This window comes from Oryzias latipes, chromosome 19 (genome assembly GCF_053564925.1).
Source record: "Oryzias latipes strain Hd-rR chromosome 19, Olatipes_Hd-rR_3.1".
NCBI classification, from domain to species: Eukaryota; Metazoa; Chordata; class Actinopteri; order Beloniformes; family Adrianichthyidae; genus Oryzias; species Oryzias latipes.
Window position 1 is genome coordinate 24276389 of NC_136255.1, and position 17479 is coordinate 24293867.

The 17479-nt window shown below is 43.6% G+C and overlaps 1 protein-coding gene across 1 annotated transcript in view; it reads left to right on the forward strand.

Annotated features, from left to right (window-relative positions):
* The window catches only part of trrap (transformation/transcription domain-associated protein), a gene marked incomplete in the record, with an annotated part of 102376 nt that extends 85396 nt beyond the window's left edge, over positions 1-16980 (forward strand). The window contains 8 exon segments of the mRNA NM_001164878.1: positions 1084-1310; positions 6383-6396; positions 6399-6519; positions 6578-6617; positions 6970-7154; positions 8402-8605; positions 13721-13915; positions 16692-16980. Of these exon segments, the coding sequence (NP_001158350.1) occupies positions 1084-1310; positions 6383-6396; positions 6399-6519; positions 6578-6617; positions 6970-7154; positions 8402-8605; positions 13721-13915; positions 16692-16976 (1271 nt within the window).
* Between the last annotated feature and the right edge of the window lie 499 nt (positions 16981-17479).

Genomic DNA, 17479 nt, shown 5'->3' on the forward strand with positions numbered 1-17479 from the left:
CTGTTCATCACAGTTTGTTTGGTGCAAAATGGTAAAGGGAATTTAATACGCTGATTGTTAAGGCTTTAATATAATCTGCACCAGACCCCACCAATGAGTTCTTAATTCGATAAAGCAAACTGTCTTGCTTGATTTCATTCATTTGTCTTTAAAGCAGCTCTTGAGCAAGGCAGAGGCCAGTGCATGTGGACTGTTCCAACCATTAGTTCTATATGAGAACTTAGAAAACAGTTTACTTCTGGCTCCAACAAAATGAAGTCACTTTTGTGATGCTAACGTTGCTATGTTGGAGCCAGATGACGTCAGTAAGTATTGATTGGTCCGAAACGGTCATTGTCATTGTTTCAATGATAACCACTCTGACCAGGGCGGGGTTATTAAGGGGGCGGGTCGTGTCCCCCAGCAAAAAGTCTGTATTTTCGTTCTTTTCATTTGGAATGGCTGAGTAATAACGGTTTATCTCTCTATAGAGGTCTATTGGATTTTGGCTTACTGGAGCCAGAGGGAACTTCCTGTCTGAAACGGCAAGAGGGAGCGGTCACTCAGTCCAGTTCTCATATACAGGCAATGGCTCCAACAGACCTTTCCTAAATGTAGCCTACAAGCTTTTGTCATAAAAAAAAAAGAAAATAGAGTATTGCTAAGAAGGAGGCATTCCCAGGTCTCTCCAAATTGAATTTGCGCTGGAGAAGGAGCATTAAAAGTGTTTTTCATTTGAGTATATTTCCCAGAGTACATGCTGCCTGTGTTTCCTTTAATCCCACAAGTTATTTTCCTCTTAGTAAAGGCAAATTTGCATAAATAAGCTTGAAGGGCAGCTGCGGGATTTGAGGCTGGATTTCAAGTCATTAGGAAGTAGAGTTTGTTTACTGTAAATATCAAAATTATCCATCATGGTCGTAAGATTATTAAAATGCTAAACAGCTAAGGTATTTATAAAATATTTAATGCACCATTTATTTTCACTCTTTGGGAAGAAAAACAAAGAGGACAGCCAGAAAATAAGGAGAAAACAAGCAAAGGAAATCCAGTGCTTAAAGGAGGTTCTTCATCTTCATCGTTCCTGTTTTTCCCTCCTAACAGACTTTGACTTCAGTGTGCCAGGTTCCATGAAGCTCCACAATCTGATCTCCAAGCTGAAGAAGTGGATCAAGATCTTGGAGGCGAAGACGAAGCAGCTGCCCAAGTTTTTCCTGATCGAGGAGAAATGTCGCTTTCTCAGCAATTTCTCTGCGCAAACTGCTGAAGTGGAGATCCCAGGGGAGTTCCTGATGCCCAAACCTACACACTACTACATCAAGATTGCCAGGTTAGACGTCTTTGGTTATAGGAGAACTCCTAGCAAAACAAGGAGTTGTGGTTGTTATTCTGTGAACTGTTGCAAATTTCTGATGAATTTTGCATTAACCTCCCGCTTTGTGATGACCCGATTGCCCCAAAGGATTTAAAATGGTCCAATTATTAAAAAAGAATTAAAAACAACTTTTCTGCGCTGGAGGGCACAAATAAACAAACCCTTCCCTGGTGGAAACATGCTGCATCACCACTAGGGTTGGGCGATGTCCCCTAAATTGGCCGTTGACGATGTTTGCTGTCAACCATCGGGATGGACGATGACATCGTCGGGGGGGGGGGGGGGGGGTATTTTTGCATTTTTCGTTCTTATATAACTGCTATTCGTTATTTTGCTTTTTTCATTTTATTTCCCAACTAATGGTTAATCCGCGATGATCCAGTATAAACTGAGGGAAGTGACTTTAACAGAAAAAGTAACAAGCAAGATAGAAAAGAAGTAGTCCGCTCCCGCACTTCACTAGTGAAGTGGACCGGCGGAGTGCGGATTACAGCTTTGTGTTTGATGGGAAGGGGGGGGGGGTGCTTTGTTACATGAGCCGTATGTGTGGGAGATTTAAGACTGCGATCCGTCCCGCAGCTCTAGGGGTACAAGCAACCGAACTCAGAACCGGGTCTAAACGTGTGTCTGAGCACAGCTCGGATCGTCAGCACACACAGCGGTTTGAGCATCAAAGCAGAAATGTCGCTCAGTCCTTAGAAAACATTCAATCAATCACGTGGATTTGTGTTTCCAGTCGTGTCCCGACTAAATAAAGGCTGATGTTACACACAGGATGCAGCGCCACCCAAAGCTAATGTTGTTAGCCCGTGTTAGCATACTGCTAATCCTGGCTTCGTTCAGAAAAAGCACTGACCACACGGATTAAAATTCAAATGATGAGCGAACAGGTGTTTCATAATAACCGTAACATTATTAAAAGCACGTTTAGAAGGTCATCTTGTATTTTACCGAGCTGACATGTCAATGTATATAGCCGCTCGGCGCTGTTATCGTTTTGTATTGAATTGTTACATTCTATAAAGTTTGGAAAAAAAGCCGCTCGGCGGAAGTTGTATCCCCTTCCGGTTTTCAAACTGCGCATGTGCGAATACTGCGCATGTGCGAATGATTTATTCCGACCGAAATTGTGACCTTAGTGAACGTTTTTATATTCTGCGTTCATTTCTGATAATGCACACTTTGAAGGCCATTAACCCGCTTATACCATGGTCACTTACAAAAGAAATACATATTTAATCAGTTTTTAGTACTTTATTTATGTTAGTTTTTTTGGTTTATCTCTCTTTTTTTCACAAAAAGCGGACTATTTGTCACGCCTTGTAATGTAACCGTGACAACGTGCCGAGCCGGCACGAACCTTGACTGCAGCGGCTGAGGAAAGTGACATTTATGCTGATGGTCACGATGGTTAAATAAAGCATCAGTTCAGAGAAAGGTCACTTCTTACCGCTTGTTTGTGTCCAGATGATGAAGCTAAAGTTTGTTTTTAAAGAAGCCAGCGCAGTGATACAGAACATACAAGCTATGTTTTTAGGCATGCGTTATCACGGTTGATTATCACTTTTTAATGCACATCCAGCAGCCAATCAGAATCGAGTATTCACCCGGGCCATGGTTTGACAGACGATGATAACGCGACTGTTCGCTTCTCTGGCGGCGTTTAGTAGTTGCTAAGTATGATCGTGTAAACAATTCACCCGCAGACTGTTTCCGAAAAATGAGTAGCAGACATCCCACTATATTTATCAGGTGTAAAAAAAAAAAAGTATATGTCCATCAAACATGGATGATAAGAGGATAATGAAACAAAAACATCTCGGGAGCTAAAGTTGTGTCGCCAGTTTAAAAAAAAAAAAAAAAAAAAGACCAAAACACCCAACTTTCTTCCTTCCTTCTTCTGAAATGTGTTGTGGGAATACAGAAAGAATAATTTTGTTTTAGCTTTATCTACACACCCTACATGAGGTGTCGTTTTATTAGAGTTGATTAAACTACACGGTCTGTTGTTTATGACGTCACTGCGGCCACATGATGGTTTGCTACGATTTGTTGTGACCAACGATCTACATTAGTAAATCAATATCAAAAGTAAGGCAAAAAAAATAAAACCATGTGGTAACTTTAGTTATCTACGAGGGAACAGCAAGAGTCATATTCAAAACTGACGTGTCAAACATAAAACCAAATATTGTCTTATTTTCTTATTTTCCTTTAAAAAGTTCACACAACTTTAGCTATGAGCATTCAGAGATTTTACCACATAGATTTAGTTTCTTTATGTTGGGATATTTCAGTGCCATGATTAGCAGATATCTTTACCCTCACGGCGTTAAAGAATGAAAATTTCAAACATTCTGATTTTTTTAAATGTTTCATTTTTTGTCACATTTTTTGTCACTCCGGCTTCCTCCCACTGTCCAAAAACATGCTTCATTGGTTAGTTGGTTAGTATAAATTGAATGTGTGTATATGTGTGTATGATATGTACACATATTCCCATCTACACCTGGGGCTGGGATCGGCCCTTCCCTGGCTCTGGGGCGGGACGGGACAACCCTCTTGGGGCCCCCGGTCGCTCCGGGTGTCATCCGCTTCGGCTGCGGGGTCTGGAGGGGGGTGGGGTGGGGGGTCTTGTCGGCCCTGTCCTGTGGGGGGGCATTCTGGGGGAGGGGGGGGGGCCACTATTGATACGGGGCAGGGGGGGTTGACGGGTCGGGGTCTCCGCTGAGGCCATCGGCGGTTTCCCCGGCCGGTTGGCTGCCTCGGCCCCGTCGAGGCCTGACCAGAGCTCTTCTAGGGCCGGCGATTGGGGGTGGGGGCCGGGGCTTGCTCCGGGGGGGGCCAACGCTTTCTGGCTCCTCTCTCTCTGTGTGGGGGGGGTGGTGCTGGGCCTGGGGTGTCGGCGCCTCCGGGGGTGGGGCCCCTGGGCTGGGTGGGCCTGGCCCCCTTGTTGGGGGGGGGGGCGGGGGACGGCTGTTTGACCACCGGGGGACAGTCTATCAGCTGTCCCCAACTTACCCCCTTCCTCATATAACCTCATAATAGGATGAGGGGGTGGGGGGCTTAGCCTGCGATGGGCCTTGGGGGGGGGTTACAAGGCAGTGGCCCCCCTCCTATGGTTGCCGTATGGAGTGGGCCCCCCCTCTTTCGGTTTTATTTGCACCTTAGACATGTAGGGCCCTTGGTAGGGGGGGTGCTTGGACATCACTGCCAGCAAGCAGCAGATGTCCTCCTAGCACCCTACCCGCCAATTTTAACCGCACCTTAGACATTTAGGGCCCCTTGGTGGGGAGGGTGAGGGGACGTCACTGTGAGTAATCAGGAGATGTCCCCTTAGTGCCCTACCCGCCAATTTTAACTGCACCCCCCCTTAGTACATACACCCCTCCCCCCTCAATATATACATCCCAACATAAACGCACACACATGCACACACACACTCTCTCAAACACACATACACGCACACACATTTTGCAAGGAAGGTGGGACCTGGGACCATCTGTCCCCTGCCTCTTCCCTGGTGGGGGGTACGGGCCCCTTTGCAACGGCGGCCGTGTCCCCGGGGTGCCGGCTTCCTGGGCCCGGCGGTGCTCTCTCCGCGCGGTGGGGGGGTTCACATTACATCTGAGCCGGGGGTGTTCGTGTCCCTGGGGGGTGGGTTCTGGTCCTCGCTCCTGAGTGCTGGGCCCCGCCAAATTTCCAACTGTGGCCGAGCCTGGTCGGGCCATATTTACAACACCCCTTGTGGGCCCTCCTTTTTCCCCGGGGTTCCCCCCTCCTGGGCGGGGGCGGCGGGCCCCTGCCTCGCTCTTCCCTGGACCAACCGTGGGCCGGGCGGATGGCTGCCTGGAGTGCGGAGCGGGTCTCCCTTGGGGGGTCCTGGCTCGTACCTGGGGTTGGGGCGGGGGGATGCCCGGAACTCCTGGGTGGTGGTGGGGTGCTCGTCTGGGGCTGTGGGCGTCCTTCTCCGGTGGTGCCCTGCGTTGGGTTCTCCCGGCGCGGCGGGGGGGCTGCTCTCCTGGTCGGGCTGGGGCGGCGCTCTCTCTCCCTCCGTGCCTCCCTGCTCTCTGGCTCTGGGGGCCTTGCGGCGGCCCTGCTGGCCCTGGCCTGGGTGGCGGGCTTGGTCGCCCGGGCGGTGGTTGTTCCCTGTCGGTTCCCGTGTGGCGTTGGGGGGATTCCGGCTGCCGCTGCTGGTGCGGTGGGGGTCTTGGGGTGGGGATGGCTGGGCACTCTCCCTCCTTCTTTTCACGTTCCACCATCCATTTTAGAAAAACATAAACACTCACCTGGGCACAGGTGTTAGCTCACCTTTGTACTAACAGTTTGCATGTCTGAATGACTGAAATATTTCACATTAGTTGGATTTAAGGCATAAGTATGCGTGTGAACACTATCTGTTTTGTGTACATGTCGACAGGTGGACATTTTTGCAACTAACAGGTGTGTTTATAACATTTGAGTGTGTGTGTGGACAGGCTCCGCCCTTTTTGTACTACATTTGAACCTTACCGTAATGATTAACAACCAGTAAACTTGTTGCTTTATGCTGCTTCATGGTCTTACCCCCCTTCCCCTCCTGTTTTCACCCTCCTGCCCCCCCCTCTCTCTGGCGTCCCTCTCTCTTCTTCCCCTCTTTCCTTTTCCGTCCGGTCCAACACCAAAGATTTTCAGACATGTTTGAAATTAATAAAGGTTGGCCTCAATTACAAAAGGGGTTTATTCAGGCATACCTTTGGTTTGTCTGAAGATTAATAACCCCTCTTGTTAAAGTAAAATATGTCCAACCCAAGAGGCCCTCAGCTCTCATCTGACTGCCCAGTTGTTGGACAGGACAAGTTAAAAAAAAAAAAAAAAAAAAAAAAAAAAAAAAAAATGATATGTGACCCTGCGACAGACTGCCAACCTGTCCAGGGTGTCCCCTGCCTTTGCCCACAAGTGGCTGGGATAGGCTCCAGCAGCCCCGTGACCCCGAAAGGGACAAACCGGAAGACGATGAGCCCTCTTTCTCCCCAGGATTAAGTTTGGTCTTCACTTGCGTCCAGGTTCATGCCCAGGGTGGAAATCGTTCAGAAACACAACACGGCTGCTCGCCGCCTCTACATCCGTGGCCACAACGGGAAGATCTACCCTTACCTGGTGATGAACGACGCCTGCCTGACCGAGTCTCGCCGGGAGGAGAGGGTCCTGCAGCTTCTCCGTCTCCTCAACCCCTGTCTGGAGAAGAGGAAGGAGACGACCAAGAGGCATCTATTCTTCACTGGTATGACTGGACTCAAAATAGAAAAATGTTTTTGATCTTTTCCAATCAGCGCGACTAGCAGATAATGATTTGGTCCAAAAGTTCGGCCTTTTACTGTCTTTGACCCCACTCGCTGTGGATCTCCGGCTCGCCTACAGCCCAGCTTTTCCCAAAGGAGTATTTTTGTTTTTTGTTTGGGTCCGTGGTTTGAGTCTTTGGCAAACAGGATTTGTTTGCTAGCAACCTTAGCTGCATGTTTCCTGTTTTTCCTCATCAGCATGGATTTTCTCACACCACTCTGTCATTTCTCCTCTTGGGGTTGGCTTTGATGTTATTTCTGTCAAACGTTCTCCTCTTGCCTTCGTCCCTGCAGTGCCCCGAGTGGTGGCAGTGTCCCCTCAGATGCGGCTGGTAGAGGACAACCCCTCGTCTCTGTCTCTGGTGGAAATCTACAAGCAGCGCTGCGCCAAGAAGGGCATCGAGCATGACAACCCCATCTCGCGATACTATGATCGTCTGGCTACCGTGCAAGCTCGAGGCACGCAGGCCAGCCACCAGGTATGGAGGTTTGGCTTCTTTAAGCTGCTCTGAGGCCACTTTATCCTTTTAAAACTAGATTATTTATTCAAAACTTTTCCTCAGTTGTGGCTATGTTTATTTATTTTTTGTACCAAAAAGAAATGAGTTGAAAAAGGAGAAGAAAAATACACAGTTTTAATGTTAATTTTTGGAATTTCTTTGAGAATTGTTTTTGAGTTGACACTTGTTTACTCAATAACACAGTAAAAGTAGCAGTTTTAAATATTTGCTGACTAATTTTCTGTACCAAAAGCTCAAATTTCTTTAGCCAAAGCATATTGTTGTGATTTCTGAAAGACGAACTGCAAAATTACTAAAGTTTGTGGACCTTAGACCTCATGATGAGGCTGCCATCTTGAGAAATCAACTGTAGTTCCAGCTACAAATAGGAATTTCGATCGGTCTCCTCGTAACTCCTCGAGCATCATTAGGAAGCTGCTTTGGAAAAGGTTTTGGATTTGGAAGTTGTAGATTTTGAACGGCATTAGCATGGCGAGCTCGTAAAAGGTGCGTTTTCCCGTTGCTCGCTGTTTTTTTTCCACCAGAATATTGTGGAAATTGAATTTGTGAATCATTTAGTCAAGCTGAACGAAGCGACATAACATAGGATATAAACATATTAGGAATGCGGGCGTTGTTATCCAAAAGCATCTCTTGCCAAGGAATTCCCAAAATTTACTTTTGCTAATTCTTCTAAAAGTTGCATAGACCTGTTTGTCAAAGTGGTTGCTATGGAGATAATGCAAACAGAAATTTTCAATTTCTAGCCCAGCTGAGCTGAGGGGGGGGGGCCTTCATTAACCCACTGAATACTTTTTTTTTTTTTAAAGTGTAATTCTTTTTAGCAATTTGTTACAAGCAGCTCTGACCAGGGGGGCAAGGGCAGAAGGCAGATACAATGCCACTCTAATTCTTTAACTTTTTTTTTGTTTTCATGACAAATTAATATTTGTATAATATTTAAAATGTATTAATGCAACATCGTAAGGTTAAGGGTGGGAATTAATGAGATTTTTGTTCCACCCACTCCTCTTTCAGACACTTTCTGTGCATCATCTTTATCCTTATATTTAACTATTTTATAAAGTAAAATACAAATAGTACGACATAATTAGTGATTCCAGTGCAAAACAGTTTTCAGAAACATTTTGAATCTTTATAAAAAAGTGTTATTTTATTAAAAAATAAAAGAAATTCCTCATGTCTCCTTTCTTCTTGATTGGCAGGTTCTCAGGGATATCTTGAAGGAGGTTCAGGGCAACATGGTTCCTCGCAGCATGCTGAAGGAGTGGGCTCTCCACACTTTCCCCAACGCCACAGATTACTGGACCTTCCGCAAGATGTTCACCATCCAGCTGGCCCTCATCGGCCTGGCAGAGTTCATGCTCCATCTCAACAGGCTGAACCCTGAGATGCTGCAGATAGCTCAGGTAGGAGGCACAAACATGTCCTCTGCTTGTTGAACCTGCCGTCAAGGACACGAAGGATCCATTTGACGGGCTAATTTAATAGATATACACACTCAGAGATGCATTAAGAGATCACTATTACCCTCTTCTTATCATATTCTCCCCTGTGACATTCACGCTGAGCCCATGAGTCAGTCATCCGCCGTCACTGCAAAGGCTGTTTTGACAGAACTTATATTCAGTGCCTCGGCTCGGTTATCAAAGACGTTCCAATTTGAAGGGCTCGTGTTTGTGTGTGCATGCCTGTCCCTTTCAGCGAACACACATTGCTCTGCTGTTCAGGGATGGCCTCCTCAAAGTCATTATTAAACATGATTGTGCAAGTTGGCCACCTCTCCCCTCCGATCCTAATCGGCCTTTGCTGACGGGCCTTCCTTTGGGCAGCTAAGCGCTGGTATTAAGCCCCCTCTCTGCCTGTTCCACTCCACAGATCCCATTAGACACAGGGTTACGGTGTGTAGAGGGAGCACACATACAAACACGCACACGCAAATGGAGACAGGCCAAGGACAGGACATCACAGCCAAAAAATTGAGGCAAACAAGGCTAAAACAGAAACCTGCTGATGAGGGATCTACAAATAAAAAAAGTTAGCTACAATTGACTTAAAGGCAAAGGAAAAATATAAATGGAGAGCGGATGAAGTTGTAAGGGAGAGAAAATGAGGTTGTAATAGAAAATAGATTAGTTTTTAGAACAAGACTTGATGAGGTTGTTTTTGGGACCAGATAGGTTTGTGAGAGACACCAGTTGATGATGTAACAGACTTAATGAGGGCGTGACAGAGACTTGATGAGGTTGTAACGGAGACTTGATGAGTTAAGTAAAAGACTTGATAAGGTTGTAACAGAGACTTGACGTGAGCGTAACACATATTGGACAGGTTGTAGTAGAGACTTGATAAGGTTGTAACGGAGACTTGATGAGGTTGTAACGGAGACTTGATGAGTTAAGTAAAAGACTTGATAAGGTTGTAACAGAGACTTGACGTGAGCGTAACACATATTGGACAGGTTGTAGTAGAGACTTGATAAGGTGGTAACGGAGACTTGATGAGGTTGTAACGGAGACTTGATGAGTTAAGTAAAAGACTTGATAAGGTTGTAACAGAGACTTGACGTGAGCGTAACACATATTGGACAGGGTTGCTCGAGAGGCTGGATGAGGTTGTAGTAGAGACTTGATGAGGTTGTAGTAGAGACTTGATGAGGTTGTAGCAGAGACTTGATGAGGTTGTAGCAGAGACTTGATGAGGTTGTAGCGGAGACTTGATGAGGTCGTAACGGAGCCTTGATGAGGTTGTTTTTGGGGCCAGATAGGTTTGTAAGAGACGCCTGTTGAGGATGTAACAGACTTGATGAGGTTGTAATGGAGACTTGATGAGGTTGTTTTTGGGGCCAGATAGGTTTGTAAGAGACGCCTGTTGAGGATGTAACAGACTTGATGAGGTTGTAATGGAGACTTGATGAGGTTGTAGCAGAGACTTGATGAGGTTGTAACAGAGACTTGATGAGGTTGTAACAGAGACTTGATGAGGTTGTAACGGAGACTTGATGAGGTTGTAACGGAGACTTGATGAGGTTGTAACGGAGACTTGATGAGGTTGTAACGGAGACTTGATGAGGTTGTAACGAAGACTTGATGAGGTTGTAACGGAGACTTGATGAGGTTGTAACGGAGACTTGATGAGGTTGTAACAGAGACTTGATGAGGTTGTAACGGAGACTTGATGAGGTTGTAACGGAGACTTGATGAGGTTGTAACAGAGACTTGATGAGGTTGTAACAGAGACTTGATGAGGTTGTAACAGAGACTTGATGAGGTTGTAACAGAGACTTGATGAGGTTGTAACAGAGACTTGATGAGGTTGTAACAGAGACTTGATGAGGTTGTAACAGAGACTTGATGAGGTTGTAACAGAGACTTGATGAGGTTGTAACAGAGACTTGATGAGGTTGTAACAGAGACTTGATGAGGTTGTAACAGAGACTTGATGAGGTTGTAACAGAGACTTGATGAGGTTGTAACAGAGACTTGATGAGGTTGTAACAGAGACTTGATGAGGTTGTAACAGACTTGATGAGGTCGTAACAGAGACTTGATGAGGTCGTAACAGAGACTTGATGAGGTCGTAACAGAGACTTGATGAGGTCGTAACAGAGACTTGATGAGGTCGTAACAGAGACTTGATGAGGTTGTAACAGAGACTTGATGAGGTCGTAACAGAGACTTGATGAGGTTGTAACAGAGACTTGATGAGGTTGTAACAGAGACTTGATGAGGTTGTAACAGAGACTTGATGAGGTCGTAACAGAGACTTGATGAGGTTGTAACAGAGACTTGATGAGGTTGTAACAGAGACTTGATGAGGTTGTAACAGAGACTTGATGAGGTCGTAACAGAGACTTGATGAGGTCGTAACAGAGACTTGATGAGGTCGTAACAGAGACTTCGTGACGGCATAACAGAGACTTCATGAGGTTGTAACGGAGACTTGATGAGGTTGTAACGGAGACTTGATGAGGTTGTAACAGAGACTTGATGAGGTTGTAACAGAGACTTGATGAGGTTGTAACAGAGACTTGATGAGGTTGTAACAGACTTGATGAGGTTGTAACAGAGACTTGATGAGGTTGTAACAGAGACTTGATGAGGTTGTAACAGAGACTTGATGAGGTTGTAACAGAGACTTGATGAGGTTGTAACAGAGACTTGATGAGGTTGTAACAGAGACTTGATGAGGTTGTAACAGAGACTTGATGAGGTCGTAACAGAGACTTCGTGACGGCATAACAGAGACTTGATGAGGTTGTAACAGAGACTTGATGAGGTTGTAACAGAGACTTGATGAGGTTGTAACAGAGACTTGATGAGGTTGTAACAGAGACTTGATGAGGTTGTAACAGAGACTTGATGAGGTTGTAACAGAGACTTGATGAGGTTGTAACAGAGACTTGATGAGGTTGTAACAGAGACTTGATGAGGTCGTAACAGAGACTTGATGAGGTCGTAACAGAGACTTGACGAGGTCGTAACAGAGACTTCGTGACGGCATAACAGAGACTTCATGAGGTTGTAACGGAGACTTGATGAGGTTGTAACGGAGACTTGATGAGGTTGTAACAGAGACTTGATGAGGTTGTAACAGAGACTTGATGAGGTTGTAACAGAGACTTGATGAGGTTGTAACAGAGACTTGATGAGGTTGTAATAGAGACTTGATGAGGTTGTAACAGAGACTTGATGAGGTCGTAACAGAGACTTGATGAGGTCGTAACAGAGACTTGATGAGGTCGTAACAGAGACTTGATGAGGTCGTAACAGAGACTTGATGAGGTCGTAACAGAGACTTGATGAGGTCGTAACAGAGACTTGATGAGGTCGTAACAGAGACTTGATGAGGTCGTAACAGAGACTTCGTGACGGCATAACAGAGACTTGATGAGGTTATTTTTGGGTCCAGATAGGTTTGTAAGAGACACCTGTTGATGATGTAATAGACTTGATGAGGTTGTAACGGAGACTTGATGAGGTTGTAACGGAGACTTGATGAGGTTGTAGCAGAGACTTGATAACTTTGCAACAGATACTCTGGGGTTGAAGCCCTTCTTTGACCTTCTTAGCATGATGGCTATCTTCAATCGAAATGTCAGCAGCTGCTTGGACTGCTAGGCAGGTTAGTGACCCTCATGTGGATTTTATTGACTTTTCTATCTACCACACATAAGGTTAAACGGCCGTGGCGTCTCACCATCCAGAGGTCAAAAGGCCATTTCAACAATGGCTGATAGAACATGAATAAATAAAGAGGAACTTGTGACATCTTCCTACAACACTTAACTCTTAGACTGCCCTGCACGTTTTAAACGTAGTTTGGTAACTACTCTTTCACAAGAAAATCTGCACATTTTCAATTTTCTTTAAAAAAAAAAAGTCTGCTTAAGTTTTGTATAAAATACTTAAAAATTTGAATCATCAAAAAATGAAAACCACTTGTAGCTTTTTTGACACTTTTAGTACAAATCAATTCTTGTTTTTTTCAACTGAAAAGCTTATTTTTATTTAGTGAAACATCCATTTTGATAATTAGGTAACACAACAGGGATTATGGAATGATTTTGAAAACCTTGAAAAGTTTTCTATTAAATCTAGTTAATACTTTCTTTTTTTTAAAAAACCCTACACATTTTCATGTAGAGTTTTGACCCTAAATGGTTTATTTTTAATGCCATCAACTTTCCAGCCATGGGTTTATTTTTTAAGGGTTGTTAAACAAATCTGATTTATTTGAATAATTCTGTTAGCTTTGCTGCTGGAATGCACACCCTCAATTAAATACAATAAATGCAAATTGAAAAACGTCAGGTCGCTTTATTGGTTTGCATGGAGAAAAGGGCCCTCAGAATATTCTTCTTTCACCTCCGACACTTGTCTAAAGTTCCCAGTCGCAGTTCTCCCCCGGGGTTCATAGCTCCTACTCGCCGCGCTCCCACTCCAACACGGCGTCACTCATTCACAGCAGACTACAAATGAAGCTAATCAGCGGCCTCTCATTCAGAGTGCTGCACAGAACCCTCTGCACGGCTTATCTGAGCCTCCTGGGAGCTGCTGCTGTCTCTGCCCCGCCGCCTTTAGGCCCCTCCGCAGGAGCGAATGGCAGCAGGTGAGGAAGGGGGGGAGTCGAGGATGAAAAGAACGGGTGGGGGAGCGAGCAGGAGCTGGAATGAAACGCTCAGCCATAAAGCTGTCAGAGCGCCTCACTCCTTCATATGAGAGAGCTTATCTTTTTGGAATGGCAGCTTGTGCAGCGGCCCTCTCGCACATAAATGCAGGCTTAAGAGATGAAAACCAGCCGGTATATATTGAAGTCACGAGGGAGCGACCAAAGACTGGGACTGAATGGAGAAGTATTGATGCTGTGCTGCAGATAGTTTGACATGTTATGTGTCTGGGTCACAGAGGTCAATAACCGCAGCCGTTTTGTAGACATGAGCCTCATTCTCTTCTGAAACGGAATGGAAAGAAATCTTCCTGATGTTCATAGACTCACTTCTGTCTCCTCCTCAATGTTTTCAGGACACGGGCAAGCTGAACGTCTCGTACTTCCGCTTTGACATCAACGACGCCACAGGCGACCTGGACGCCAACCGCCCCGTCCCGTTTCGCCTGACCCCAAACATCTCCGAGTTCCTGACCACCATCGGCGTCTCGGGTCCGCTCACCGCCTCCATGATTGCTGTGGCGCGATGCTTCGCACAGCCCAACTTCAAGGTAGATGTTAATGAAACGCAGGTTAAAGGAGTATTTTTCACCCTTTAACACCGGAACCGTCTCCGGCGACAGTAAACTTCTCAACCGATTTATTAACCTTGAACATAATTATTTTACTTAACATAAATTACTGGCATGATATATTTTTAGCCAATGCAGGTGATTTGTAATGCATTTTTTCTTGTCTTTGTTTAAATGTTTTATGTTTTATTTTTAATAGTAGGTTTTAATTTTTATTTTGATACCTTGAAGTTGTAAAAAAAAAGTAATCAAAAAGAGTAAAAACATTAAAAGAAAAGAAAATGAACCATGCCTGCAGTAAAAAAAAAAATGGTTTAAGTGTTTTTTTTATTACAGTACGCTGAAGAGAAAAAACAATAAGTTAATAAAATATTTTAGCGTTTTTGTCTCCTGGAAAAAAAAAAACCCACAACAGCATCTGTTTCATAGACACTTGACGGTTCACATTTGTAAAAACTTTATTGCTCAATGATTTTAGACGGAGGCTCAGCATGACACCACCAGACTGATGAAACCATTTTTTATGACACAGAGCTTAGAGGTTAGGTTTGTCCTGAGGAGAATCGTTTCTACTCAACTAAACATATTTACACTTAAGGCCCAAAAAACATCAAATATTCTGGATATCCAATCTGTTTGAGATATTAATTTATACGTCAATTAAAAAAATGTAGCCGTCTTTGGTCATTATAATGATAAATGGACATATTGAAGTAATTTATGAAAAAGAACAAAAGTAATAGTTGTTAGAACTGTTTGTTTCTGAATGTGTTGGAGAAGCTTTTTTTATTTAAAGTCTGGTTAAACCAGATTTTTATTTTGGTTAATAGTTTTTCTATTTTTTATGTTATGTTATGATTGTTTCTGTTCTCGTTGGAACTCAGTTTGTTTAAAGTCAAAGTATCCTAACTGTGCTTCACGGTTATTTTCAGTGAAAATAATTACGTTCTCATTCAAACTCAGTTTGTTTAAAATCAAATTATCGTAACTGTGCTTCAAATAAAAGCATAAACTGGATTGTTTTGAATATTTTTGCTGCAGTTTCACAAACTGAAGGGCAGCTGGAGAAGAACGGCTCCCTGTTGGTTAAGTTTGGTGCCGTTTTTTTAAAATTCTGCAGTAAATATCTTTAATGCGAGAAAAACGTTGTATAAAGAGCAAGGACAGGAATTATTTTCTCCACATTATTGTTGTTGATCTCATCTCGTGTCAGATGAGTCTGCAGCGTCTGTGAGGGACGCTGTGGTTTGGAGCTTCCTGCCCAGCTCCCAGACGTTCTTTGAGACTTGAAACAAGGTTTGCATCAAATGTGTGCAGCCGGGTCGCCGTTTCGTCTGTGTTTAGGTCCGGTTCATGCTCGGGCTGACTGATGTGGAGGAAGCAATAGTGCGTGAGATGGAAACAAACAAGAGAGCAGTGATGGGCGCCGCTCCAGTCACTGCCACAAGTCTGCGCTTATTGTGGTTGCAAGAAAAGGATGTTTCCCTGGAAAGCAGCGGAAAACAAACACTTACCATCCAGCCACTTAAATATAGTGGAGCCCTAAACGTGTAAACAAGGCTGAGCTTCTGGAAGTCATCTAAACGCGGCGTGCGTCTAGGCAGGCGGTGATTGGCGGCCTGAGTTGCGGCTTGGAAGTATTTATATTTCGTGTCACCATAACGGTCTGCCGACGCTACAGGGGTTTCCATGACGATGCCGGGTGCTCCGAAAAAGCTCCGCTTCATCTGCGTGTTTGAAACGTTCGTCCAAACGGAGGTCTCTGACGTTTTGCTGCTGTCATTCTGACCGAGTCATCAGAACGCCAAACGCTCCGGGATCGAGGCGGCGTTTTAGGAACCGCCGATGCTGAGATCAAGTAAACAGTTTTGACAGGAAGGAAAGGTTTGCATAAAATGCACAGTAGTCCACACTTTTGCTTAAAACCTCTGAAAAAAAGAGGAAGGTTTATTTGTAGCATATAAAGTGTTTGAAAATAAACCAACTATTTGTCTAAACATAGGTCACATGTCAAGAATAAAGCTTCAGCTGTCTTCTGTGCTTAAAAAATTATTTTTATTTTAGTTTAACAGTTAAAACAGTTAAATGATAATAGGAACTTAAACAAAATCATTTAAGTGTTAAACTGGGATTAAAATAAGGTTTTGTTTGCACAGAAGACAGCTCAAAGCTTTATTTGAAATAAATATTTGTCGTGTTTAGTGGAATAAAAGAAGCTACTTTTAGGTTTTCAGTTTCAAAAGTTGGAAAATGTATTTATTTAAAATGTAAACTGTAGAAAACGTTAGAGGAAATTTCTTTTTAAAGTTAATTTTTAACTTTTTTTTGTTGCTTTTCTTTCATTAAAACCCCAAAAAATAACTTCAATAAAAATTAGAAAATTCAATAAAAAGGAAAAAAATAAACCTAAAGAAAGAAATACTAAGAAAATAGAAAAAAAATAAACATAATGTCAAATAGAAAATTTAAAACATTTAAATAAATTGGAAAAAAACATGCTGAAAAACTGGAAGAAAAATGTTGCAGAAATACATAAAAAAGAATAGAAAACAATTCAAACAATAAAAAAATGAAAATAACGGCAACCAAAACATTAAACATAAAGAATTCAAATTAGAAAGTACAAAAAAGTGGTCAAAAAATATAAAATTTAAAACATTTAAAAAATAGACAAAAAATGGGGGAAATTGAAACAAAAATAGACAAACAAAAATCAAAAGATGTAAAAATGCTTATGTTGTTCCCATTCTGTCAGGTGGATGGAATCCTGAAGGCCGTTCTTCGGGACGAGATCATCGCGTGGCACAAAAAGACCCAGGAGGACACCTCCATACCCCTGTCTCCAGCCGGCCAGCCCGAGAACATGGACTCCCAGCAGCTGGTCTTGCTGGTCCAAAAGGCCGTGACCGCCATCATGACCCGCCTCCACAACCTGGCCCAGTTTGAGGGCGGAGAGAGTAAAGTGAACACGCTGGTGGCTGCGGCCAACAGCCTGGACAATCTGTGCCGCATGGATCCCGCCTGGCACCCCTGGCTCTGAGAGTAGCGGCAGCGACAGCAGCGACCACGACCCCATGAAATGTTGTGTAGGTTTTGTGTTGCACTGAATTAGTCAAAGGGACTCAATTCAGGTTTTCACAGTTTTTGAGAACTCTAGTTATCTTGTATTTATTTTTATAAAGCAAAAATCCACTGTTTGATGTTGTCTTTGAACATGATGGGAGAGTTTGAGCCAATTTATTGCATCAAATGTTGATTAATTTCCTCTTTTTACTTCTTCAGTCTTTTTTTTTTTCTGTTTTTACTTGAATGTAGTTTCTGTTCCCTGTCAAATGAGGAATATTTTTTGTAAATAACCCTATTTTTTTTATTTTTTTTACCACCAAAGTCCTCTCAAGCTGGCTTAGTTCTGCCTTTAGCCCCTCTGAGTTCAAGACATTCATGTCTTATCTAACAGATGTACTGTCTCCCACCTTGTAAATAAGCATTTTGTTCTAATAAAATGCTTTTTTATGATACAGAGGCTGTGGTAAGTTTCTCTCG